We start from the raw sequence: 25,962 nt of genomic DNA on the forward strand, positions 1-25,962 counted from the left end.
AATCAGCGTACTCCCCATTAATCACCACCCTTTGCAACCTCCCCTGGAGCCAGTTCTCTATCCAGGTACTCACCTTATGGTGGTCATGTTATTACTGATCGTTGTATGCTGTATCCATTTTATTTAGTGAAAGTAGGATTTTACTTTTAGCAGCACTGAACTATCCTATGTCCTTCAATGATTATCCCAACCCTCTCTACCGCCCAGAGGAATCTGGTGGGGTTTTCTGTTCCTGTGTTGCCTTGATTGGCAGGTGTGGGGTTACATGGTGTTATTCATTTAGATCTGAGAATCTCGCTGGTATGGTTTTGCCACAAATCCGCGCTTCTCAAGCATGCCTTAGATTTGTGGTAATCGGTAAAACTAACATTCACAATCGTAACAACAATATTAACTGAAACCTCGTTGGCACAGACGTCTGGGGCAAGCCAAACAAATGCCTGTTTGTACAGGAGATAAGAAAACACCACGATCTGTTCAGTGGAGACTTGAAAGTGTGTCTAGATTGCGTCACGTTTTCCTGCGGCATGCACCGCTATTGTCTTTTTTTTTTTTTTTCCAGGCCAGTTCGCCTGGAAATTCACGTGTAGTGAGCTCTGCATGGGTTGAGATTTTAGTGTGTGGATGTAGATGGAGTTTAAGAAATCTCATCTAATTTAAAAGAAGTAGTTGTTAAAAGGAAATTATAATGCTTTCGGTCTTTTTTACTTTTGTTTTTTTAGGAAACCATTCTTATATTTTCTTTTCTGATCTACATATAATATTTATTTTGCAAACATTTGTTACTTGACAAAGGATAGCTAGAGCACCGTGGCCTACTGAAAGAGACAGGAAGGTGCTTGCTTTGCAGCCCCCTTTGTCTAATTGAATCCTTGTACTAAGCCCTCTGAGAAGGGAACAGTCCCTGCTCTGATGTCTCATTGAGTTTCTGCAATAGTGAAAGTGCAACAAGACTTTCCATGGTAAAAGGAGATTATGACTTTGTCTGCTAGCTGGATAGAAGACTGCATTATAGTTTGCAATATTATACTACTGTGCAAAAGTTTAGGCAGGTGTTAAAAATGCTGTAAATGAAGAATGTTTTCAGAAATAGAAGTGTTAATAGTTTCCTTTTATCAATTACCAAAATGCAGTGGCGGCCTGTCCATTGGGAGCGCAGGGGCGCCGTCACCCCATCCATGCGTCCGGCCCTCTAATCTACATGCAGGGCGCCGGACGCATGGATTCCAATGGGTTTTTTTTTAAAGCATGTAATTAGAGCCAGAAGCTCTAATAGGCTTCAAAAAAGGGTGGGCTTGGGGCGCAGAGCACTGGGATCCTGAGACCCGTTTCCTGATTGGCTGAAAGGAAAAGCCATGCTATTGGCCAAGGAGGAGGAGAAGGGAGAAGACTGAGGGGGAAGCCGCCAGCGACCGGGGGGGGCACTGCGGGCTGGAGCTGGTGTGGTCCAGGGGGGGGTATGGTGTGGTCCGTCTGCCGCCCCTCCTCGGCCCATGGAGCACCAGCCGCCACTGCCAAAATGTAAAGTAAATGAAGAGAAAATAAATTTAAATCAAATCAATATTTGGTGTGACCACCCTTTGCATTCTTCTAGGTAGACTTGCACACAGTTTTTGAAGGAACGTGGCAGTTAGGTTGCTCCAAACATATTTCTAGAACTAAGCACAGATCTTCTGTGGATGTGGGCGGCCTCAAATCCTTCTGTCTCTTCATGTAATCCCAGAAAAACTCCATAATGGTGAGATCTGGGCTTTGTGGTGGCCAAACCATCACTTCCAGGATTCCTTGTTCTTTACGCTGAAGATAGTTCTAAATGACATTGGCTGTATGTTTGGGGAGCTTGTTCGAATGCAGAATAAATTTGGGGCCAATCACATGCCTCCCTAATGGTATAGCATGATGTAGAAGCATCTGCCTGAATTTCTCAGCATTCAGGACACCATTGATCCTGACCAAATCTCCAACTTTATTTGCAGAAATGCAGCCCTAAATCTGAAGGGAACCTCCACCATGCTTTACAGTTGCCTGCAGACACTCATTATTGTACCACTCTCCAGCCCTTCGCCAACAAACTGCCTCCTGCTACAGCCAAATATTTCACATTGTGACTCATCAGTACAGAGCACCGGCTGCCATTTTTCTGCACCCCAGTTCCTATGTTTGTTTCCATAGTTGAGTCGCTTAGCCTTGTTTCCACGTCAGAGGTATGGCTTTTTGGCTGCAATGTTTCCATGAAGACCACTTCTGGCCAGACTTCACCTGACATTAGCTGGGTGCACCTGCTTCCTATTGCGTTCTGCCAGTTCTGACCTAACAGATAGAACAGCGGTCTGATGTGGTTACAACGGCAGACCGCCATTCTGTCTCCACGGGGAGTGATCGTGGGTGCCCGGCGGCAATCTCGGCTGCTGGACCTGCTGATTAACTTCCCCTGTGGCAAATGGGCGCACCCCGCTAGCGGTCCCACAAAGCGTCATACAGGTACGTCTAAGCCGACCCGCCACAGTAAAACTACGGTGGCTCGTTGACAAGCGATTAAGCAGTGTGCAAGGCTCTCAGCACAAAGATAGTCAGCAATAAGATCAAAATCAGCATAATGTATATTGGATCTAGCTCCTTTCCTCTTTGGTGGTATACAAGGCTCTCAGCATAAGGATGGTGTACATTCCAATAAAGAGATGATCATACCATAATACTGTTTACTTTATTGATAAGTTAAAAACATAATTTCACTTACAACAATGTTGAAATATTCGAGCATGTAAAGTGTGAGGATTGCTGCTGCAGTGTTTGTGTCTGCTGTCAGTTTGGTGTCTCTAACTCTTCCCCGCTTGATGCGTTTCGTCCCACTGGGCGTCTTCAGGGGGTGCTTGTGACTGGATCTCTCTTGTATTCTAAACCCCTCCTACTACACCCAATAGCTCCCACTACTCCCTATTGATTCCTATTATTTAAGCGTGGTGTCACTTCCTGTTAGGTGCCGGAGTGTCGCGGTCGCCATATTAGTATACCTCTCCCTATTACTTCCTGTTGTTAAGATCTATATTACTTCCTGTTTAATACCGGAAGTGTTATGATCGCCACTTTGTATTCCACTCCTTTCTCCGTGTATCTTCACCCGTAAACTATCTGCCACATATTGCATGAAGATCTAGGGGTAGATACATATAAACTGAATAAATGTATAAACCTTACATTATGATTAGGGATTAAACCCTCAAGTTTAGATGTCATATAGTAGTTAACTATTTTCAACTATGCAGACAGCGTGGCCTATGCTCATACATTTATCTCCCGTATAAAAATGCAGATATATATCCTCAAAACTAAAAAAATAAACATAATTGTAACCTACTAACAATATCCAATAGAAATATGAATAAATATAAAAATATGTAATAAATGTCGAAAAGTTAATAAAAAACAATAAAAAGTAATGATTAAAAAAATTAAATATCGGTAGGTTAATCATGATTTTGCCTTTCTTTATTTTCCTTTTAAAGTCCCAAAGTTTGAAGTGGGAAAACAATTTTCTGTAACATTTTGTTATCTGAAAACATAGAGTCGCGGTTAGATAATCTCCACCATCATCCTGCCATATATTTATTCTCTTTTTTATTTTGCTGCCTAGCGGTGTACTCCTGCTCCATTGGAAATGGCGGTTGTGAACATGACTGCGTCCAGATCACCGTGGCTCATTACCAGTGCCGCTGCCGGAACAACTACCAGCTGAAAGAAGACGGGAAGCACTGCGAATGTAAGTGAGGCTATTCCTGTAATAATGGAAGGATGAAAATGTGTTATTTATGGTGGGCTACATCTACTGGTATCATTCTCCTCCATTGGGCCATTTTGGAGACATGACCTGCTCATGTGTTCTGGTCATTGTAGGGTTGAGCTGATGACCATGCTCACCATTGAAGACCAGGATTGTAACTATGTTATGAAACAATTCCTAGTGCACTGTGGGTTACATAGGGAACTGGGTTGGGGGCATTTCCTCTCTGGGCCAGTACTATTAAGATCTGTTGGGTAGGTTATACTCCACCATTCAGACATGGATAGGGGAGGAACTTGCAGTCATTGATATATTGCAATCACGTGTGGACTTGGAGCTCCACTCAAAGCTGGAGGATAACCAGTGCTTTAAGTGGCCCAAAAGAGGTGCCGGTACTCTATTGTAGCCTATAAATTCCCCCCCCCACCCTCATCAGGGTCCCCACAGAGCACCCCCCCCCCCCCCGTGGCCTGGGCTGGGACTCCGGAGAAGGGGGACTCACTGGTGGTGACTGGTCTGGCTCTGGAGTGGGAAATATTCTTGGGGGGGGGGGCAATTGAGGGCGCAGATGTCCAAAATGAGCGTACTGGTACGCTAAGGCGCACGGAGAGGTGGCAGTATGCTCAAGAGCCATATTTGGAAGTGGCGGTACTGAGTACCAGTGCATACCGGCCCACTTAAAGCACTGGTCACTACAGGTATGCAGAAAGTGGGGGCAGGTGCCAGGCACTAATTCAGAAGCTATGCTATTTCAGGAAAATACTGCATTATGGCCATTAGATGGAGCTGATGGTCATAGGAAATAAACATATTAGACACATTTTGCCAATTATTAAAGTGGAGTTCCGACCTATTTTGCAACTTTAGTGATTCCTGGAGTGCTCGCTATGCTGATCAACAATTGGGCATTTTCAATTTTTTTCGGGGGTCCCTTACCTTATTTTCAGGGCATTTTTGATTGTACTTCCTCCTTCTCCCCCCTCTGTGGCCACGGCCACCGACATCACTTCCGCCTTTGCATTGCATCCTGGGAGCGGTTTGCCATCACTCCCAGGAAGCTGGAATCAGGAAGAACTCCCAGAACACTCCCTGGAATCAGGAAGAAGGACACAGCAGATTACACTGCGGCTTCAGATGCCCACATCCAAGATTAAGATTTTGACTAAAATCCAATACTGTACACCTTGTAAGTATGAGAATAGCGGTTCTGTAAAGGGGTGATGGATTAGTATTATAGGGGTATTTTTAGTTAAAAAAGGTATTTGAGGCCGGAACTCCGCTTTAATGACGGTTGTGTATTTGCATTTTTTTTTTTTTTTGGACCACCTTAATGCATATTCTGCTGGAAGGGTTTAATCAGTCCTGCTGTGTTGGACATACAGTAGGAAGAGTGGATACAGGTCTCGGATACTCTACTATGTGCACTGCCGGGTCTGCTCCTGTGCACCTAAAGTGACTGTTCTTGCTCCATTTTTTATACCTTATCTGGACTGCCATGCTTCTCCCATGGGAAGCCTTGTGGGGATGCAGAGTGGTCATGGTTGCGCTATTCTGCCTATAAGCAGGCGCATTACTGACATTTTTTAAAACACAGACAAGGTGCCAGAGGCATAACACAGATGTTCCCCAGATTCTACCCCCTGTGTCTACACACGACGCTGTCCCGCTAAATGGATGTGCTGCACATTTACTACAAATCATCCCTAATGACATTTCCAACAGTAAGATATATTGGCGAGAAGCTCTGCACTAAATTGGAATGTTTTGTTTATCTTACAAGTTGAGATTTTCCTGTGTAGCACTGTTCCTGTAGGGCTTGCTGTATGATGACTTCTCGAGCCTCCTCTGATTACCAGCACACAGTCACTTAGGGAACAGTTCACACATCCCTCCTTACTCCCGATGGTTTGTCACACAATAAACAGTCCAGGGGTATTGGTTTTTTTAGTGTTTATTTTGGAACTTGGATGGGAGAAGGGAATAGTGGGATACTCCAACTGTAACTATTCACAATGGGTAAGGACAACTCTCACTTGGCCTCACCAGGTTGCTTGTGGAAGCAGCTGTACTGCTTAATTCACACTGCCACACGTATGGAAAGGGTTAAGTCTCCTTGCTCTTTTCTCTCCAGCAATAGACTTGGTGAATCTACATTATCTTTGGGACACTCACTAGCATCCCCTTTACTAACACCTGTCCACTGACTCTTCTAGCTGCAGGAGTGGCCCCTCTCGGGTCAGGCCCCTTGACACAGATCTGTACTCACTGTACTGCAGAATCAGATCCTCCAGTGTCTCCCCTAAACAGCTCTTCAGGTTGAGTACTTCTCCTGGGCAAGAACAGGGCTGCCTCAGGCCCCAGACTATTTATGTACCCTTCAGCCACATACTGGGTACCCTCCCCTAGGGATTAGCTGAGACAGCATAAATATCCAGACTGTTGATTTGCCTTTTCCAGCCCACTACATTCTAGAATCTTCCAGAAGGCAGGGAGAAATGATCAGGCCTGCAGTCAGTGAAACACAGAACAGCCCAAAGCAATCACACACTATCCCAGTGATTAAAAAAGACCAAATTTACCTAAACTTCCTAGTAACCCATCTAGGAGGGTGCTACATTTGCACACTGTGGGGGGATTACCCTTCAATTCTGGTTATGGTGGCATCAACATTGTCAAACATGCAGAAAACCCACAAAGGGCACATACAAACATCAGCAATATATGTGTATATATATATATATATATATATATATATATATATATAATTTTTTTTTTTTTTTTGTAGAGCACTGGAAGCTAGCGTCCAGTACCTTTAAATTGCCGTCTTTGTCCCTATTTGATATTTTCCCCCATTTTTCTGTCCAGGTGACACTGGGACCAGAAATGAAGGCCATCTCCAGGAAACCCTAATAGAGCAAAATGAAGATTCTTCTGTGTCCATCTCTGATCTAGTTTCACTTGGTTAGGGGGCCCTGCCTTTCTCTGACTTCATGGCTAATCTGAGAAATTGATGTTCCACTGTCCAATGCTTTTTAGCAACTGAGGAAGTCTTTTTGGATGGTGAGGGTTGATAGCAGTTGGTGAATCTTAGACATGAAATTGGGGATATCCAGTTACAAAGTGAAACTAAATCAGAGAGAGACAAAGAAAAAGTTGTAACATGGAGTGGAATTAAGGTAAATTCAGATTTGGGGTTAGCTTTTAAGAGTTAGGTCAAGGGTTAAGCAATTATTTGAATGATAAATTACATGGTGCCAGAATTGTCATGTCCACAACTTTTATGGTGAAACCAATTTAGCATGCCCAGAAGGAATGGCAAGTATCCATTTTAACTGTGGTCAAACCGCTCCAAAGCTACCAATGCCTGGAGTTACAGTACTTGGCCTGAAAGATAATAGCTCTTCAATGGATTTCCAAGGTTGGATGGAGCCTGTGTCTCATTCCCTCATAGAAAACTTGTGGTGCCCACCACTATGAATGTTATCAACCTAGCTTGGAAACCCAACCAACTAATTAGAATCAGGGGACATGTAGACAGGTATTTCACTTTCATCCTAAAAGAGGAAAGCCTCCTCAAGGGTAAACATACGGGAAACCTGCATCTTGCTTTGAACAGAGAATTGAAATGAGATATCCTAAGGTTGACCTTTGAATGTATTTTAGAGATCAATGAAAAATGGAAGCTCTGTAATTGTTTTTGAAGACAACCTGTATGTAATGGATATGAAGGCCATCGCTGACCTTTAAAACAAAGTGAACGTTGTCTGGCTTTCATGTCAAGTTTTCTGCTAGTTCTGAGTAACCGACTTGGAAAGTATTAAAGCCATTGGACCAGCTTGACAGCTAACCAACTAGTATTTTCCTAAAAAGGGTTCAGCATTGGCAGCTCCATTATACTGGTTTGTTTTAGGGTAATCACTGGATGACTACACATTCAGGATGGGAAGGGTCAGCCACCTATAGCATACCATCTTGTAGACTCCAATATTCCTATCTATAGTAGACATGTGCAGAGCGAAAAAATTTGTGTTTCGTTTCGGATAGATTAGTTATGTTACTAATTTTGTTTCGTTGATTTGTTTCAGAATTCATTTAGTTTAGTTAAATAATTTCCTATTGAATTCCAAATTTTCTGAACAATTCTAAATCAGGTTGGTCTAAAAATGATCAACCAATTTGAATTCTGTGTGAAGAATAGCTGGTTGTTAAGGAGCAGGCTGGGAAGCCGACCGCCGCATCCTTAACAACCAATGACTCATCAGCTGTCAGCAGGATTCCCCACTGACAACTGAATGTAAACAGATAACATGCAAATAAAAATTAAGAAAAAAAACAAAATGCCCGCCCGCCCACTTGTTTAACATGACTGCTTCCGTCCAGGGACACAGCAGAATGACAGGTATGGTTCAGGAGGGGGGCGCTCGCCTGTCCCCTCCTGCCCACCTAAAATCCATCCATACCAGACCTTTATGCAAGCATGCATCCTCGCAGGCAAGGAAAGGGGGGGGGGATAGGCGAGCGCCCCCCCCAAACCATACCTGTCATTCTGCTGTGTCCCTGGACGGGAGCAGTCCTTTTTGACAGGTGGGCGCTCGCCTGTCCCACACCCCCCCCCTTTCCTTGCCTGCCAGGATGCATGCTCGCATAAGGGTCTGGTTTGGATTTTGGGGGGGGGGGGGGGGCATACCTTTTTTTCTTTTTACATTTTGGCATTGGGTTCCCCTTAAAATCCATTCCAGACCCAAAGGGCCTGGTATGGATGGACAGGGTGGACCCACACTGTTTTTTTATTTTTTTTAGAATTTTTATTTGCCGTCAATTCTGTTTACATTTAGCTGTCAGCAAGGAAGCCCACTGACAGCTGATGAGTCATCGGTTGTTAAAAACGCGGCGCTGGCTTCCCGGGCCCGCTGCTTAACAACCAGCTATTTTTCACATAGAATTTGATTTAATCGATCATTTTTCCACTGATCCGATATCGAATTGTTTCGAAAATTTGGAATTCGTTAGAAAATTAATAAACTAAACAAAACAAATCTCAATGAAATTGGTTATAATTGTCATTCGGAGATTCAAAAACGTCTAAATGTCCGAATAACGAAAAATTTGTCTGAATTTAGATTCAAACCGAAACAAATTGTACATGCCTGCTGCAATATATTTTCTGCAGATAACCCACTTGATCTGTTCTACCAATAAACCATTTTTATAATAACTAGAGTTCTTCTTTAAGACACGCCCCTTTTTGTCTGTCTGTCATTAACATTCCGATTTCACATAACCTTCATGATTGTTCGGAGACGCGATTTATCATGAAGTGAAAACACGGCTGATTTTTCCTATTTTGTGACTGCCGTTAGTAGCACATTTTTGGCCTCATTTACTGCTATGTCTAATTATTTTCAACATGCGTTTCCTTTGCTCTGACCACAGCGTAGTATAATGTTCTAAAGGATGTTTGTACAAATTCCGCTTTAATCGGTTCCATCTGTGTCACCAGTAACCAATCCATGTTCTTCGCGCAACGGAGGATGCATGCAACAATGTAACAACGATGGAGGAGCCGTCAGATGTTCCTGCCAACCAGGATATGCATTGGCAGCCGATGGCAAGATGTGTGAAGGTACGGCATGCAAGCTGGATATATGTGATAAAGTTTAAAGGGTCAGTCCTCCCAAAATTGCATTAACAAAAAAATCAACTCTAGCCAAAACGTATTTCTCTTACGTCCTCCGACAGTCGCCGCCCACTCATTCAGTCTTCACCAATGGGGTATTGACTTCATCTCCATAGGAGTAACTAGGCATAAGACTTGTTAAAAACAAAGCATTTACATAAACACACCTATGGGGCTGTCCCACTGGTCCAATACCCCCTGCCATCAGCATTCCCAACTCAGTTTGTCTTCTGCCTAGTTAAGGAGTAAGATAGGCTTCCCTGTGCTGGGGTTGCAGTCTCAGCCTTCTTCTATTTTTATGATTTTATTTTCGACAACCTCTCCCCTTATAGCTTGTCCTGGTTTCACAGATGATCACTCGCTTCCTTTGCTTGTGACACCAAGATGAGAAACGGGGTGGGAGAGGTTGTCACCGAGAAAGAAGGGCACAAACATACTTTCATTCTCTACTAAAATTATGTTTTGGTTTTTGTTCTTGTTGGAGAGAATCCCTTTTTCTTGAAGTAAGGAGAAATCTTCCCAAAGAGAGGCACAGTTGGTACTAAGAACCTGACCTTCCCAGGGCCATCTTACTGAATGGGCACGCTGGGCAGTTGCCAGGGAGGGGGGGCCCACCTGCCCAGTGACCCAGCCCCAGCCAAGCATTAGTCCTGATTCCCGTGTGCATCATGCCTCCGAACTTAGCAGATGGCAAGCGCCTATCGGCCCTGCGCTGCTGCCAGGCCACTTGGGCCATGGAGGGAAAGCCCACAACTGCAGGAATGCCTGTCCTCCTCCACAGGAACAGGTACACACAGGACAGTCGAGTCTGACTCCCGTCCGTGTGTGTGTTCACCGGACCCAGTCACTGAACTTGGAAGCTGTCATTAGCCTTGCACTGCTGTACCAATAAATATCGCTTTATCGATAATTTGCATTTTCTCGTGGGTGATTTTGTAGGCGGAGCCGCAGTGCACTGCATTGCCCGGGGGCCTATAATGCTCTTAAGATGGCACTGGACCTTCCCTCACTTTATCTTTAATAAAAAAAAATTGGCTGGAGTTGGTATTGAAATGTTTCTAAAGTAACGGTATTCCTTAAGTTCAGGATCCCTGTAGCACCTAAGTGACTGTGTTAGTCTTTAAGTCTTTGACCGTGGAGGTCCCATTGCACCTTAGGCTCAAGCCCTACAGGAGGCCTAGACTTCTCTTTATGCAGACATAGATAAAAAGAAAGGAACGCCCGCTGTCCAGAGAAACGTGACTTCTAAAATATGGTTTATTAAAAGTCAACAACATGTACATCAAGCCAACGTGTTTCGGGGGAATAGACTGCCCCTTTTTCAGGGCTGTTGCTCCGTACTGTGGGGGTGAACAATTACCATGAGGAGTTATGTTGGATCAGGGTTTCTGAATGCCGGCTTTAGTTGTATAGCAGCATTTGCAGGGGTCCATCCTGCCATTCAGAAACCCTGATCCAACATAACCCCTCATGGGAATTGTTTCCACCAATAGTGCGCAGCAACAGCCCTGAAGAAAGGGGGAGTCTATTCCCCTGAAACATGTTGTCTTGATGTAGGTGTTGCTAATTTTTACTAAACGTCCATGAACCATATTTTTGAAGTCGCATTTCTTTGGACACTGGGTGCTTCCTTTCTTTTTATCTAAGTCTACATGCTGAAATAATCTTAACCTCCCTGGCAGTCTGATTATGTCAGGATTTCTGTGCTAAAAGCGTTACATTGTTTTGCATGGAAATCTGTTGTTTTATATTTTAAAACTCACCTTTCCCTGCGATCCCCCGTCGTCCTCCCCCGCTGTCCTCCCCCCCGCGGTCCTCCCCCGCCATCCTCCAGCCATCCTCCCACCATCCTCCCGCTGTGTGCTCGGCCGATGCCGGCACCTGTCTTCCGGTTCCCTTCCCTGCGAGTGTTGCGACGCAGGGGGGAGGAACCGGCGGCAATTTCAAAAATGTAAATACACCAAATGAGATGATAGAAAGCTGTGATCCTAACGGATTACACTGGATCATCCCATTTCACCACAGGATTTCACCTGGTGACTTTTCCAGTGCCCTGCATGTGCTTTTCCAGTTCTTTGTGCCTGGAAAATAGAGAACGACCATGGTGTCCAAAAAGCGTTCTTTTTGTGCAAAAGCGCTTTTAGACGAACTGGAAAACAGCGACAGCGAAACGCAGTTACTTGAGGAACTGAGCGATAGCGATTCATGGGAAAATTCGTCATCAGGTACGGAAAGTGACGACAGCGACGATTCTGATGTCTCTTTCTGGCACATAGTTGTGGAATTTGGGAAGTTTATCAAATGATCCTTCAGTATTTCCAACGGAGCGATGTGCCAGAAAGAGACATCAGAATCGTCGCTGTCGTCACTTTCCGTACCTGATGACGAATTTTCCCACCAATCGCTATCGCTCAGTTCTTCAAGTAACTGCGTTTCGCTGTCGCTGTTTTCCAGTTCATCTAAAAGCGCTTTTGCGCAAAAAGAACGCTTTTTGGATGCCATGGTCGTTCTCTATTTTCCAGGCACAAAGAACTGGAAAATCACAGGCAGGGCACTGGAAAAGTCACCAGGGGAAATCCTGTGGTGAGATGGGATGATACAGTGTAATCCGTTAGGATCGCAGCTTTGTATCATCTCATTTGGTGTATTTACATTTTTGAAATTGCCGCCAGTTCCACCCCCCCGCGTCGCAACGCTCGCAGGGAAGGGAACCGGAAGGCAAGTGCTGGTATCTGCAGAGCACAGAGTGGGGAGAGAGTGTGAGGATGCCTGCAGGATGGCGGGGGAGGACGGCAGGTGAGTATGATTCTTGGGTATTCCCGAGTGTGGCTCAGGGTTACCGCTTTTTGTACTGAAAATTAACCCCGAGCCACATTCTGGAATACCGCCAGGGAGGTTAGAGTGATTGTAAAGTCTTGTTTTTTTTTTTTTTAAATAACTTGTTATACTTACCTCCTCTGTGCAGTTGGCTTTTCACAGAGCAGCCCGGATCCTCCTCTTCTCGGGTCCCTCTTCTGTGCCCCCACCCCCTCCTGTTGAGTACCCACACAGCAAGCAGCTTGCTATGGGGGCACCCGAGCCGAGCTGCAGCTCTGTGTGTCTATTCAGACATGGCGCTGTAATTCGGGCCCGCCCCCTCTCTCTCATAAATGGCTAACTGACTTTAATTGGCAGCAGCAGGAGCCAATGGCGCCATGGCTGTTTCTCAGCCAATCAGGAAGGAGAGTCCTGGACAGCTGAGCGACTCGTGGACATCGCTGGATAGAGATGGGGCTCAGGTAAGTATTGGGGGTGCTGGGGAGGCTGCTACACCCAGAAGGCTTTTTATCTTAATGCATAGAATGGTAAATACTAGATTGGGTTGATGACTCACACTATGTGTAAACCCTTAGCTAACCCTACTCTACTCTGTGAGTTCTTTGCTAGGTGATGGAGCTCTCCTCCCTTACAGAAATCACTCTTAGCCCACCAGTTTGATTTTACTTTACATTCTTCAATAAACTCTTCAATCAACACCTCATTGTCCTCTAAAACCACAAAAGAAGCAGTGCGTCCGGATTGGTGCAACCTTGGGAGCCTTCCCCCGGCCCCACCCTGTGCGGATGGCCTATAACGTAACTACAGGCACCGGATCCTGCATGGACACAATCATTCATAAAATAGTCAAACAAAATTCCCAGTGGGGTTGATTTACTAAAACTGGTGAGTGCAAAACCTGGTGCAGCTGTGCACGGCAGCCAATCAGCTCCCATATTTTTTTTTTTTTTTTTTGTCAAACTTAATTGAACAAGCTGAAGTTAGAAGCTGATTGGCTACAATGCATAGCTGCACCAGATTCTGTGTTGTCTTAGTACAGTCACTGTACTAATGACACTGACTGGGAAGGGGTTAAGTGGCGGGCAAAGGGTTAAATGTGTGCCTAGGGAGTGCTTTCTAACTGTGTTGGGGATTTACTCACTGGATGAACACAGAGATCCGTGTTCCTAAATAGGAGGAACGCAAGATCCCTGTGTTCATTACTGGCAGAACGGCGGTCTACAGACCGCTGTTCTCTCTCCATGGGAGCGATCGCGGGTACCCAGTGGACATCGTGTCCGCTGGACCCGCTGATTGGCTCCTCCTCTAGCCAATCAGCAGCACACGTGCCCACTATCTGCTACCTGAAGTGACGTACAGGTACGTCGTTTTGCGTAACAGAGCCGAACCTGCTGCAGTATAACTACAGGTGGCTAGTCAGCAATAAAAGGTATCACTTATTCATTCCAACAATGCACAATGCATTTATATTGAAGTATAATGTTGTAGAATTGCTATGTACAGGGCAGACAGTTAATTTGCAATCCTATTAAGGTGGCCGTCCTAATTTCCATTTTTCCGCCGCCGTCGTCTCTGCCAGTCCATTTCACACTGGCGGTATTAATTAGACCTTCATGCCACAAGTTGAAATGTAATTGTCTCAGCCAGATCCTAATAAGCCCTTGCAGACTGCAGTAAAAGCATTTACAAATTAAACTATTTTTACTTTTTTTTTTTTTCCATCCAGGGGATTATTATTTTTGGCTGAATTGTTTCGGAGCTCCATCGCCCCGTTCTCACGTTGACTAATCTCTCCCCTCTTCTTTTTTTTTAAAAAGACATTAATGAGTGCGTGACGGGGCAGGCCATGTGTGCGCACAGCTGTCTCAATACTCGCGGATCCTTCCACTGCGGTTGCAGTCCTGGGTACGAGCTTGGAGTTGATGGAAAGCAGTGTTACAGTAAGTGTTCCATGGGGGGGCCAAACGCTTGCTCTGCCGTCTTTAACATCTGCAAAAAATCTGCTTCTTTGGCTGTGAAATATTTAGTGTTCCTCTGCCAGAAAAGCACCATTTTTCTTATTCTATTTTCTTGTTTTCCCTCTCTCTAATTACATAGTTACACAATTACATAAGTAACGTTAAATAAAGACACCAGTCCATCGCAGATCTGAACATGATTTGTATTTGAGTTTGAAGATATTTTAAAATTGAACCCTAGAAAAAAAAAGTGTCTAGTTTTTCTAGGTTTTTTTTTTAATTTTTTAATTTAAGTTTTGATTGCTAACTTTTAATAAATTAAATTAACGTTTACTTAAAAAATGTAGAAATTACAATTTTTTTAAATTTTTTAATTTAAGTTTTGATTGCTAACTTTTAATAAATTAAATTAACCTTTACTTAAAAATGTAAAAATTAAATTTTTTTTTATTTTTTTTAATTGAAGTTTTGATTGCTAACTTTTAATAAATGAAATTAACGTTTACTTAAAAAATGTAAAAATTAAATTTTTTTAAATTTTTTAATTTAAGTTTTGATTGCTAACTTTTAATAAATTAAATTAACGTTTACTTAAAAATGTAAAAATTAAATTTTTTTTTAATTTTTTTTAATTTAAGTTTTGATTGCTAACTTTTAATAAATTAAATTAACGTTTACTTAAAAAATGTAAAAATTACAATTTTTTTAAATTTTCTAATTTAAGTTTTGATTGCTAACTTTTATTAAATTAAATTAACGTTTACTTAAAAATGTAAAAATTAAATTTTTTTTTAATTTTTTTTAATTTAAGTTTTGATTGCTAACTTTTAATAAATTAAACTTAACGTTTACTTAAAAATGTAAAAATTAAATTTTTTTTAAATTTTTTTTAATTTAAGTTTTGATTGCTAACTTTTAATAAATTAAACTTAACGTTTACTTAAAAATGTAATAGTAAATTTTTTTTTAAATTTTTTAATTTAAGTTTTGATCGCTAACTTTTAATAAATTAAATTAACGTTTACTTAAAAATGTAAAAATTAATTTTTTTTTAATTTTTTTTAATTTAAGTTTTGATTGCTAACTTTTAATAAATTAAATTAACGTTTACTTAAAAATTTAGAAAATTAAATTTTTTTTAAATTTTTTAATTTAAGTTTTGATCGCTAACTTTTAATAAATTAAATTAACATTTACTTAAAAATGTAAAAATTAAATTTTTTTTTAATTTTTTTTAATTTAAGTTTTGATTGCTAACTTTTAATAAATTAAATTAACGTTTACTTAAAAAATGTAAAAATTACAATTTTTTAAAATTTTTTAATTTAAGTTTTGATTGCTAACTTTTAATAAATTAAATTAACGTTTACCTAAAAATGTAAAAATTAAATTTTTTTTTAATTTTTTTTAATTTAAGTTTTGATTGCTAACTTTTAATAAATTAAATTAACGTTTACTTAAAAATGTAAAAATTAAAAAAAAAAAAAGTTTAATTGGAATTAAAAAAAAAAATAGCTTCCTATGGTGTAAGTTACACAAGGACACAAGTAGCGTGTTCTAATTATTTTGGAAGAAGATTCATTTTAAGTAAATAATTATTTTAACTTTTAGTTAGAAATGTAAAAATTAAAAAAAAAACTAAATTGGAATTAGAAAAACAAATTTGCTTCCTATGGTGTAAGTTAGGCCCCTTTCACACTTGTGCGACTTGTCATGCGATTTGGGACTGCAAAGTTGCATGACAAGTCGTTCTCCATTATTTCCAATGAGTACCATTCATATCTGTGCGAATTGAAGTCGCACCGACTTTAAAGTAGTCCCTGCACTACTTTGGCACGATTTTGAAGCGTTTTAAGGCCAAAGACATTCAAGCCCAGTCAAACTCGCCTCAAAATCGCTGTAAAATTGCGCGACTTTGAAGTCGCACAAGTGTGAAAGGGGCCTTACACAAGGACACAAGTTTCATGTTCTAATTATTTTGGAAGAAGATTAATTTTAAGTAAATAATTATTTTAACTTTTACTTAGAAATGTAAAAATTTAAAAAAAAAATATATATATATATACACTGAACAAAATTATAAATGCAACACTTTTGTTTTTGCCCCCATTTTTCATGAGCTGAACTTCAAAGATCTAAGACTTATTCTAAGTACACAAAAGGCCAATTTCTCTCAAATATTGTTCACAAATCTGTCTAAATCTGTGCATTCTAATTATTTTGGAAGAAGGTTAATTTTAAGTAAATAATTATTTTTAACTTTTTAGTTAGAAATGTAAAAATTAAAAAAAAAAAAAAATATATATATATACACTGAACAAAATTATAAACGCAACACTTTTATTTTTGCCCCCATTTTTCATCAGCTGAACTCAAAGATCTCAGACTTTTTCTATGTACACAAAAGGCCGATTTCTCTCAAATATTCTTCACAAATCTGTCTAAAGCTGGATACACACTATACAACTTTTGTTGGTAGATTTCCTTTAGATTTACCTTCATTTATGTAGTGCAAGGGCCGGCCTGATTCCATACAAATTGAAAGTGTTTAGATCTGTCCTCATATTATATGGTTTTGGTAAATCTAAAGGAAAAAAATCGAAAGAAAATTGTATAGTGTGTATACAGCTTAAGTCTGTGTTAGTGATCACTTCTCTGCCGAGATAATCCATCCACCTCACAGGTATGGCATTTCAAGATGCTGATTAGACAGCATGATTATTGCACAGGTGTGCCGTAGGCTGGCCACTAGGGGCGTAACTACAGGGGTTGCAATTGCAACCGGGCCCCATGCTCCAGAAGGCCTGTGCGGCTCCCCTGTACACCTGGATAGGAGAGGCGGCGGGGGGCAGCATGTAGAGAAATCACCGTCCTCCTTTTTACTCCTGTAGCTGCAGGAGAAAAATGGAGGAGATTGGTTCCCCTGTATGCTGCCCCCGCCTCTCCTCCTATCCAGTTCATTTGTGTTCTGCTGTCTCTGGGCCCCTGTGTGCTTCCCCCCCCTCCCCACTGTGCTCCCTCCCCTCTCCTGCCGGCTGCTGCAGGGGATGTGTCACAATAGAGAACCAGGAAGGGGTCAGTAAATATGTAATTTACCAGCTTCTTCCTTTTCTGAATGGACAGAGTCATAGTCAGTGATATTGTAAAAAAATTAAATAAAAAAATAATACAAAAAAATAATACAATTAAAATACCAAAAAATAAAACCTACTGACACCAGTGGGTGAATTTCCAGGATCTCACACTTGCGACTGGGCCCTGGTATTCCACCACCGTGGGGATGCCCCAAGATGGCGGGAAGGGGGCCCACTGCAGAACTTGTGAAAGGGTCCTGCAATGAGAGTAAAGAGCCCCAGGATCAGTGGGAAGAGCCCCAGGCTTGAAGGGAAGGGCCCCAGCCAGGGGTCTGGGGGGCCCTTCATGGTTTCTTTCACCGGGGCCCTGAAGGTTCTAGTTATGCTGCTCGCCACAATATAAGGCCACTCTAAAATGTGCAGTTTTATCACACAGCACAGATGTCACATGTTTTGAGGGAGCGTGCGGTTGGCATGCTAACTGCAGGGATGTCCACCAGAGCTGTTGCCCGTGAATTGTTCATTTCTCTACCATAAGCCGTCTCCAAGGGCGTTTCAGAGAATTCAGCAGTACATCCAACCGGCCTCACAACCGCAGACCACGTGTAACCACACCAGCCCAGGACCTTCACATCCAGCATCTTCACCTCCAAGATCATCTGAGACCAGCCAACCGGACAGCTGCTGCAACCATCGGTTTGCATAACTAAAGAATTTCTGCAAAACTGTCAGAAACCGTCTAAGGGAAGCTCATCTGCATGCTCGTTGTCCTCATCGGGGGCTCCACCTGACTGCAGTTCGTCATCGTAACTGACTTGAGTGGGCAAATGCTCACATTCGATGGCGTCTGGCACTTTGGAGAGGCGTTCTCTTCACGGATGAATCCTGGTTTTCACTGTACAGGGCAGATGGCAGACAGCGTGTATGGCGTTGTGTGAGTGAGCGGTTTGCTGATGTCAGCGTTGTGGATGGAGTGGCCCATGGTGGCGGTGGGGTTATGGTATGGGCAGGCTTATGTTATGGACAACGAGCACAGGTGCATTTTATTGATGGCATTTTGAATGCTCAGAGATACCGTGACGAGATCCCGCGGCTCATTGCTGTGCCATTCATCCATGACCATCACCTCATGTTGCAAAATGATAATGCACGGCCCCATGGTGCAAGGATCTGTACACAATTCCTAGAAAGCTGAAAACATCCCAGTTCTTGCATGGCCAGCATACTCACCAGACATGTCACCCATTGAGCATGTTTGGGATGCTCTGGATCGGCGTATACGACAGCGTGTTCCAGGTCCTGCCAATATCCAGAAACTTCACACAGCCATTGAAGAGGAGTGGACCAACATTCCACAGGCCACAATCACCAACCTGATCAACTCTACAGTATGCCAAGGAGATGTGTTGCACTGCGTGAGGCAATTTGTGGTCACACCAGATACTGACTGGTTTTCGGACCCCCCTGGACCCCCCCAATTAGTGGCCGCTGGTGCTCCATGGGCCGGGGGGGGGGGCGGCAGCACCATAAGCACCATACCACCACCCCGGACCACACCAGGCCGCACACCATACCCACTCACCCTGCAGGCTCACTCACCCTGCCTGGATATGTGGAGGGAGGGCAGGCAGCAAACAGTGGCTTTGGCTTTGGCTTCTTCCCCCTCAGCCTTCTGCGTCTCCTCCCTCCGCCTCCATGGCCAATGGCATGGCTTCTCCTTTCGGCCAATCGGGAAAGGGGTCTCAGGACCTGCTTCCTGATTGGCAAGGGGGAGCATCCGTGTGACAATAGTGAATATTCATTCGCTATTGTCACACAACTGGGTGGGCTCGGGGTAGAGTTGCCACCTCATCCCTTTAAAACAGAACACAAATTAATTACACAGGTTCTGAGGCTAATTTAATGCAGAGAAGGCTCCAAGTGAGTTTACAGAACCTGTGTAATTAATATGTGTTCTGTTTTAAAGAGATGAGGTGGCAACCCTAGCTCGGGGCGCAGAGCACCCTTTTTTTTAGCCTATTAGAGCCTCTGGCTCTAATCACATGCTAAAAAAAAAAAAAAGCCCCATTGAACTCCATGCGTCCAGCGCTCCCTGCATGTAGATTAGGGGGCCGGACGCATTGGATGGGGGGGCGGCGCCCCTGCGCTCCCAATGCACCAGCCTCCACTGCCCCCAATACAGTAAAACTGCACATTTTAGAGTGGCCTTTTATTGTGGCCAGCCTAAGGCACACCTGTGCAATAATCATGCTGTCTAATCAGCATCTTGATATGCCACACCTGTGAGGTGGATGGATTATCTCGGCAAAGGAGAAGCGCTCACTAACACAGATTTAGACAGATTTGTGAACAATGGAGAGAAATCAGCCTTTTGTGTACATAGAAAAAGTCTTAGATCTTTGAGCTCAGCTCATAAAAAATGGGGGCAAAAACAAAAGTGTTGCGTTTATAATTTTGTTCAGTGTAATTTGAACTCTAGATACATTTGTCAGTAAATTCTCAGCATGATGAGTTCAATCAAATGGAAAAAAAATTGCTTCCTATGGTGTGTGTTACACAAAGACACAAGTAGCATGTTGTAATTCATTTTTAATTAATTCAATTTACCTACCTTACACTTAAAAATTTAGAAATCAAAAAGATATATATATTTTTTAAATTGGAACTCTAAAATTAATTTGTCAGTAAATTCTCAGCATGATGAGTTTGATCAGATGGAAAAATAATTTGCTTCTTATGGTGCGAGTTACACGAGGAGGATGCGGGTTTCCCAACATCCAATTCGCATGACATACGAGTGTGAGCGGCTCTCAATGGAGCCCAATCACACATGTCCGGGGCGACCGTGGTCCGCATACCAAAAGGGTTCTGTGCGTATTTGGGTCTGGTTCAGGTGCAAATTCAGGCAACGGACCCCAGAATGGGAACTGTGGCCGGACATATGTGAATTGCTTCCTATGGTGAAATTGTAACAAAACATGAATACAATGGCCAGCATCCCAATTATGAACAACAACCAGAACAGCAAAGAACAGCGGGATTTTCAAGGCCAATAAAGGAGGGATAGAGCAGAAAAGTTTTTATAAAAACATGTTTTATTAAATCATAAAGAGAAAAAAGAGAAAAGAATACATATGCATACATATAATACATATAAAAAGACATGTTCCCTAAGGAATCATCAATACAAAATACCAATTGGCAACATTATTGTCTCTATTGGGCATAGTCTGTAGGTCCTCAAAGAGCCGACGCGTTTCACCAGGGGCTTCTTCGGGGCCAGAGAGACCTTCAAGACAATTATTCCCATAAAATCATGAACAGGGCATAACATCTCCTGGGGCAGGCGTCGGGACCATATGAAGCGAGGGCGACCACGGTCATATATATTTCAGGCCATATATAGATCATAATGATTGGCCTTAAAAATCCTGCTGTTCTTTGCTGTTCTGGTTGTTGTGCTTCCTATGGTGGGAGTTACACAAGGAAGCAAGTGGCATGTAGTAATTCATTTTTAATTAAGTTAATTTTTAATTTAAATATTTAATTAACTTTTACTTAAAAATATATAAATGAAAACACTTTTGGAGCGACCTCCTTTGTTCACAGTGCAGCAGGGCAACCACTCTGCACAGGAACCAGAAACTAATAGAGACCACTGTAGTAGTAGTAGTAGTGGTGTAGTAGCGACTGATGACTACTACAGTGACTTCCAGCTTCTATGGGGATCCCACAGGTATGGCACATATAAACTTATATTGATCCAAGCTGGGTCAATGTATTTATGCCAAACAGTCCATACCTAAACTTTAGCTTTAATATTAACCTCTGCCCGCCATCATGGCGCATATATGTGGCCTCTAGTGGGTGGGCTTTAACGCATGGTGGCCTGGTTACATTTTCTGTGCTAAGAGTGGACGCTCCCATCAAAGTCACGGGTCGGGAACAGAAAGCTCCCAATACTTGCGATCATGGAACTTTCCGATCATGTGACTGCTGAGACAGCCAATCACAGCAGTCACATGACCCAAATGCCTGCCTCTAACTTAAGGCATTTAGAAGCTCTTAAAGGGTGGGGAGGCGGCGGTGGGAAGGGGTGAAGTCACAGTGATGGCGAACCTTGGCACTCTAGATGTTTTGGAACTACATTTCCCATGATGCTCATGCACTCTGCAATGTAGTGAAGCATCATGGGAAATGTAGTTCCAAAACATCTGGGGTGCCAATGTTCACCATCACTGGGTTAAGATAATGGGTGGAGCCATGCAAAAAATGTCATTTTGTTCCTGGGAAAATGGGATTATCTGCTATCTGGTCATTAATGGGACCTAAATGATAACTTCCCCTTTTGATGTTGTCCTTTAATAAATGCCCTCCAAAAAAGATGGGTCAATGGTCAACACCAGGTTATTCTATTGAGCTTGTTGACATCATTGACATCCAATCATTGAGGGATGTGCTGTTGCTCAATGATTGGAAAAAGTGCCGAAACTTTGGGATATGGTCACATATTTTTGGCCCCCATAGACTTCAATTGCAGCGCCTGAAAATCATGCCGAACAACCATCACCTCCACCTTAAAATTAGCTTTCCATTGGTTAAATCAAAAATATCATCAAAGCCTTAAAACATCTGAAAATGTGCAAAAAAATCCCTAAAAAATGTGGGAATCCAGGCTAAACCGTCTTTCCTATTACAACGATGTTTCTCCCCATATGGTGCCAGCTGGCCCCTCTTCGTAGTGTGCCATGGCTCCATTCCTCCCTCAGAGCAGCTGTACTTATGGTGGACACCAGCTGTCGATAAGAATATGCTTTATCTATAGCAGGGATCTCCAAAACTTTCTGAACAAAGGGCCAGTTTACTGCCCTTCAGACCTTGAGGGGGGCCAGACTGTGGCCAGGGGGGGGGGGGGGTAGAAAATCCCTTGGTGTCAATGAGAGGAAAGAGTGCCCCATTGTTGGTGTCAGTGGGAGGAATAGTGCCCCATCATTGGTGTCAGTGGGAGGAATAGTGCCCCATCATTGGTGTCAGTGGGAAGAATAATGCCCCATTGTTGGGGTCATTGGGAAGAATAGTGCCCTTTCATTGGTGTCAGTGGGAAGAATAGTGCCTCATCATTGGTGCCAGTGGGAAAATAGTGCCACATTGTTGGGGTCAGTGGAAAGAATAGTGCCCATCATTGGTGTCAGTGGGAAGAATAGTGCCCCATCATTGGTGTCAGTGGGAAGAATAGTGCCTCATCATTGGTGCCAGTGGGAAAAATAGTGCCCCATTGTTGGGGTCAGTGGGAAGAATAGTGCCACATCATTGGTGCCAGTGAGAAAAATAGTGCCTCATTGTTGTGGTCAGTGGTAGGAACAGTGCGCTTTTGTTGGGGTCAGTGGTAGGAATAGTGCCCTCTTGTTGGTATCAGTGGGAGGAATAGTGCCCAATCAGTGGGAGGAATAGTGCCCCATCATTGGTGTCAGTGGAAAGAATAGTGCCCATCGTTGGTGTCAGTGGGAGGAATAGTGCCCCATTGTTGGGGTCAGTGGGAGGAATAGTGCCCCATTGTTGGTGTCAGTGGGAAGAATAGTGCCCCATTGTTGGTTTCAGTGGGAAGAATAGTGCCCCATTGTTGGTGTCAGTGGGAAGAATAGTGCCCCATCATTGGGGTCAGTGGGAAGAATAGTGCCCCATTGTTGGGGGTCATAGGAGTCGTGGCCCAATGTTGTTATAGAAGGAATAGTTCCTTGTATCAGTGGGAAAATAGTGTCCCAAGGGCCTGATAAAGGCAAGCAGAGGGCCACATTCAGCCCCCAGGCCGTAGTTTGGAGACCTCTGTGATCTATAGGAATGAATGGAGCGGCAATGGGTTTGTGATAGAAGCGAAACATGCAGATACCATTCAATAAGGCACTACTTAGTTTCTCGTGAATCTGTTACAAAGTGTCTTGTTTGGAGATCCTGCCAGTAAAAGATCTTCCTGTTGCAGGCTGACAACGTTAAGCCCCTGCCTCCCAATTATCATTAGCGTTGTCAGCCTGACGTGGGCTGCTTCAGTTGTCCATTGGGTTTTCTATCTGGCTGTTGACCTGATAAGCAGTCCAATGGCCAACTCAAGGGGCTTGGATGGCAGCCCAATATGGTAAAAATTTGCCTCTGGGAAGAAAGTGGCTTATATTTGTCTTACAGTTCTTATATTTAATCATTTGTTTTTCTAACCCAGGGATAGAAATGGAGATAATTAACAGCTGTGAAATAAACAATGGCGGATGCTCCCATGATTGTCGTCACAGCAGTACAGGTCCTCTGTGTCTGTGCCCGCAAGGGTTGGATCTGGATTCCGATGGGAAAACCTGTATTGGTAAGTTGGATTGTAGTAAAGCTTTGATCAAGAGAATGAAAACAAATATATATTAATGTATTTATTTCAAAAACTTTTATACCATTCCTTCACATCCCTCCCCTCGACAATCCTTTGTAGGAGCTCTGACCCCTTATGGAGATTGGTTATAACAAAATAGGTGGTTGGTGGTCCTAGATCAGTGATGGAGAACCTTGGCACCCCAGATGTTTTGGAACTACATTTCCCATGATGCTCAACTACACTGCAGAGTGCATGAGCATCATGGGATATGTAGTTCCAAAACATCTGGGGTGCCAAGGCTCGCCATCACTGTCCTAGAGGCTGCTCACCAGCAACTGTGGGGTCTTGCTGGAGCCCCCGAGGAGTTAACTAAGGTTTTGAAAGGAGGGGAGAGCCACCCCAGCTTGTAAAGTCCTTTAACCACTTCTGGACCGGAAGGATTTACCCCCCTTAATGACCAGGCCATTTTTTGCGATTCGGCACTGCGTTATTTTAACGGACAATTGCGCGGTCGTGCGACGCTGTAACCAAATTAAATTTACGTCCTTTTTTCCCCACAAACAGAGCTTTCTTTTGGTGTTATTTGATCACCTCTGCGATTTTTTTTTTTTGCGCTATAAACAAAAAAATCTGCGACAATTCTAAAAAAACCAAACAATATTTTGTACTTTCTGCTAAAAAAAAAAAAACACAGCCAAGAGAAAAAATATAAAAATCTAATTTTTTCATAATTTTAGGCCAATTTGTATTCTGCTACATATTTTTGGTAAAAAAAAAATCCCAATAAGTGTATTTTGATTGATTTGCGTAAAAGTTATCGCGTCTACAAATGTCATTTTTATTTATCTATTTATTTTTTTACTAGTAATGGGGGTGATCAGCGTAAAAGTTATCCTGTCTACAAACTAGGGGAAAGATTTATTTATTGATGTCCTTTTTTTCCCCACAAATAGAGCTTTCTTTTGGTGGTATTTGATCACCTGTGCGATTTTTTTATTTTTTGCGCAATAAACAAAAAAAAGAGCGACAATTCTGAAAATAAAACAATATTTTTCACATTCTGCTATATAACATTCCCAATAAAAAAAAATAAAAAAAAATGTAAAAATCAAAATTTTTCATCATTTTAGGCCAATTTGTTTTCTGCCACATATTTTTGGTAAAAAAAACATCCCAACAAGCGTATTTTAATTGGTTTGCGCAAAAGTTATCGCGTCTACAAATGTCATTTATATGTCATTTTTTATTCATCTATTTATTTTTCTACTAGTAATGGCGGCGATCAGCGCTTTTTAGCGAGACTGCGACATTGCGGCGGACAGATTGGACCCCTAACTGACATTATTGACACTTTTGGGGGGACCAGTGACATTACTGCAGTAATCAGTGCTAAAAATATGCACTGTTACTGTAATAATGACACTGGCAGGGAAGGGGTTAACTCAGGGGCGATCAAACGGTTAAGTGTGAGCCTAGGGGGTATTTTCTAACTGTGAGGGGAGTGGGCTTGTGGAATCAAAAAATCTAATAGGAGGATCACATGGGCTCTGTGATCATTTCAGAGAGAACAAAGGTCAGCTGTGTTTACAACTGCAGACCGTCGTTTTCTCTCCACGGGGAGTGATCGCGGGTGCCCGCCAAAGGAAATCTCTATTTGTGGGGAAAAAAGGACATCAATTTTATTTGGGTACAGGGTCGCAAGACCTCGTGATTGTCAGTTAAAGTAACGCAGTGCAGGATCGCAAAAAAATTGTCTGGTCATTAAGGGGGGGGGGGGGTAAAACCATCCGGTCCAGAAGTGGTTACAGGAGAATTATACAAAAAAAAATTTGAATTAGTTAAACCCCCCAAGTGCTTTTACTGTATATCGCTACTATTCCTTTATACTGGATTTTTAAATTTACAAATGCAGAAATTTAGACATTTGGTGAAGGGTTTAGCTTTTTAAAAGCTAAAAAAGTGCATTTTATATACAACTATATAGATCAGATCTAAATGAGGGGGGGAAAGAGGAGGACAGGGGGACAAAGTTCCAAACCTGGGACAGTCCCTCGAAATCAGGGACAGTCGGGAGCCATGCCTACACCCCCAACTTGTCTCAGCAGATGGCAGCAGAGAGGAGGACAGAACTCCCCCGCCAGATGCTGCGCTTTCCCCTGCAACCGCAGAGAGGCTCGTCTCTCCCCCCCCCCCCCCTTGACAGGTGGCATTGATAAGCGCTGATGATGTGGAACTGATAGACGCACTCCCAATCAAGCCCAGCTATCAACCTGGGAAGATGACGTCGGAGGTGGACAGGCAGTGAG

The 25,962-nt window shown here is 42.7% G+C and overlaps 1 protein-coding gene across 1 annotated transcript in view; it reads left to right on the top strand.

Annotated features, from left to right (window-relative positions):
* Positions 1–25,962, top strand: part of MEGF6 (multiple EGF like domains 6) — a 559,396-nt gene that overhangs the window by 443,432 nt on the left and 90,002 nt on the right. The window contains exons 7-10 of the mRNA XM_082273280.1: positions 3,632–3,757; positions 9,279–9,401; positions 14,090–14,212; positions 23,516–23,653. Of these exons, the coding sequence (XP_082129406.1) occupies positions 3,632–3,757; positions 9,279–9,401; positions 14,090–14,212; positions 23,516–23,653 (510 nt within the window). The remainder of the gene's footprint in view (positions 1–3,631; positions 3,758–9,278; positions 9,402–14,089; positions 14,213–23,515; positions 23,654–25,962) is intronic.

This window comes from Pelophylax lessonae, assembly GCF_965119305.1.
Source record: "Pelophylax lessonae genome assembly, chromosome: 12".
NCBI lineage: Eukaryota > Metazoa > Chordata > Amphibia > Anura > Ranidae > Pelophylax > Pelophylax lessonae.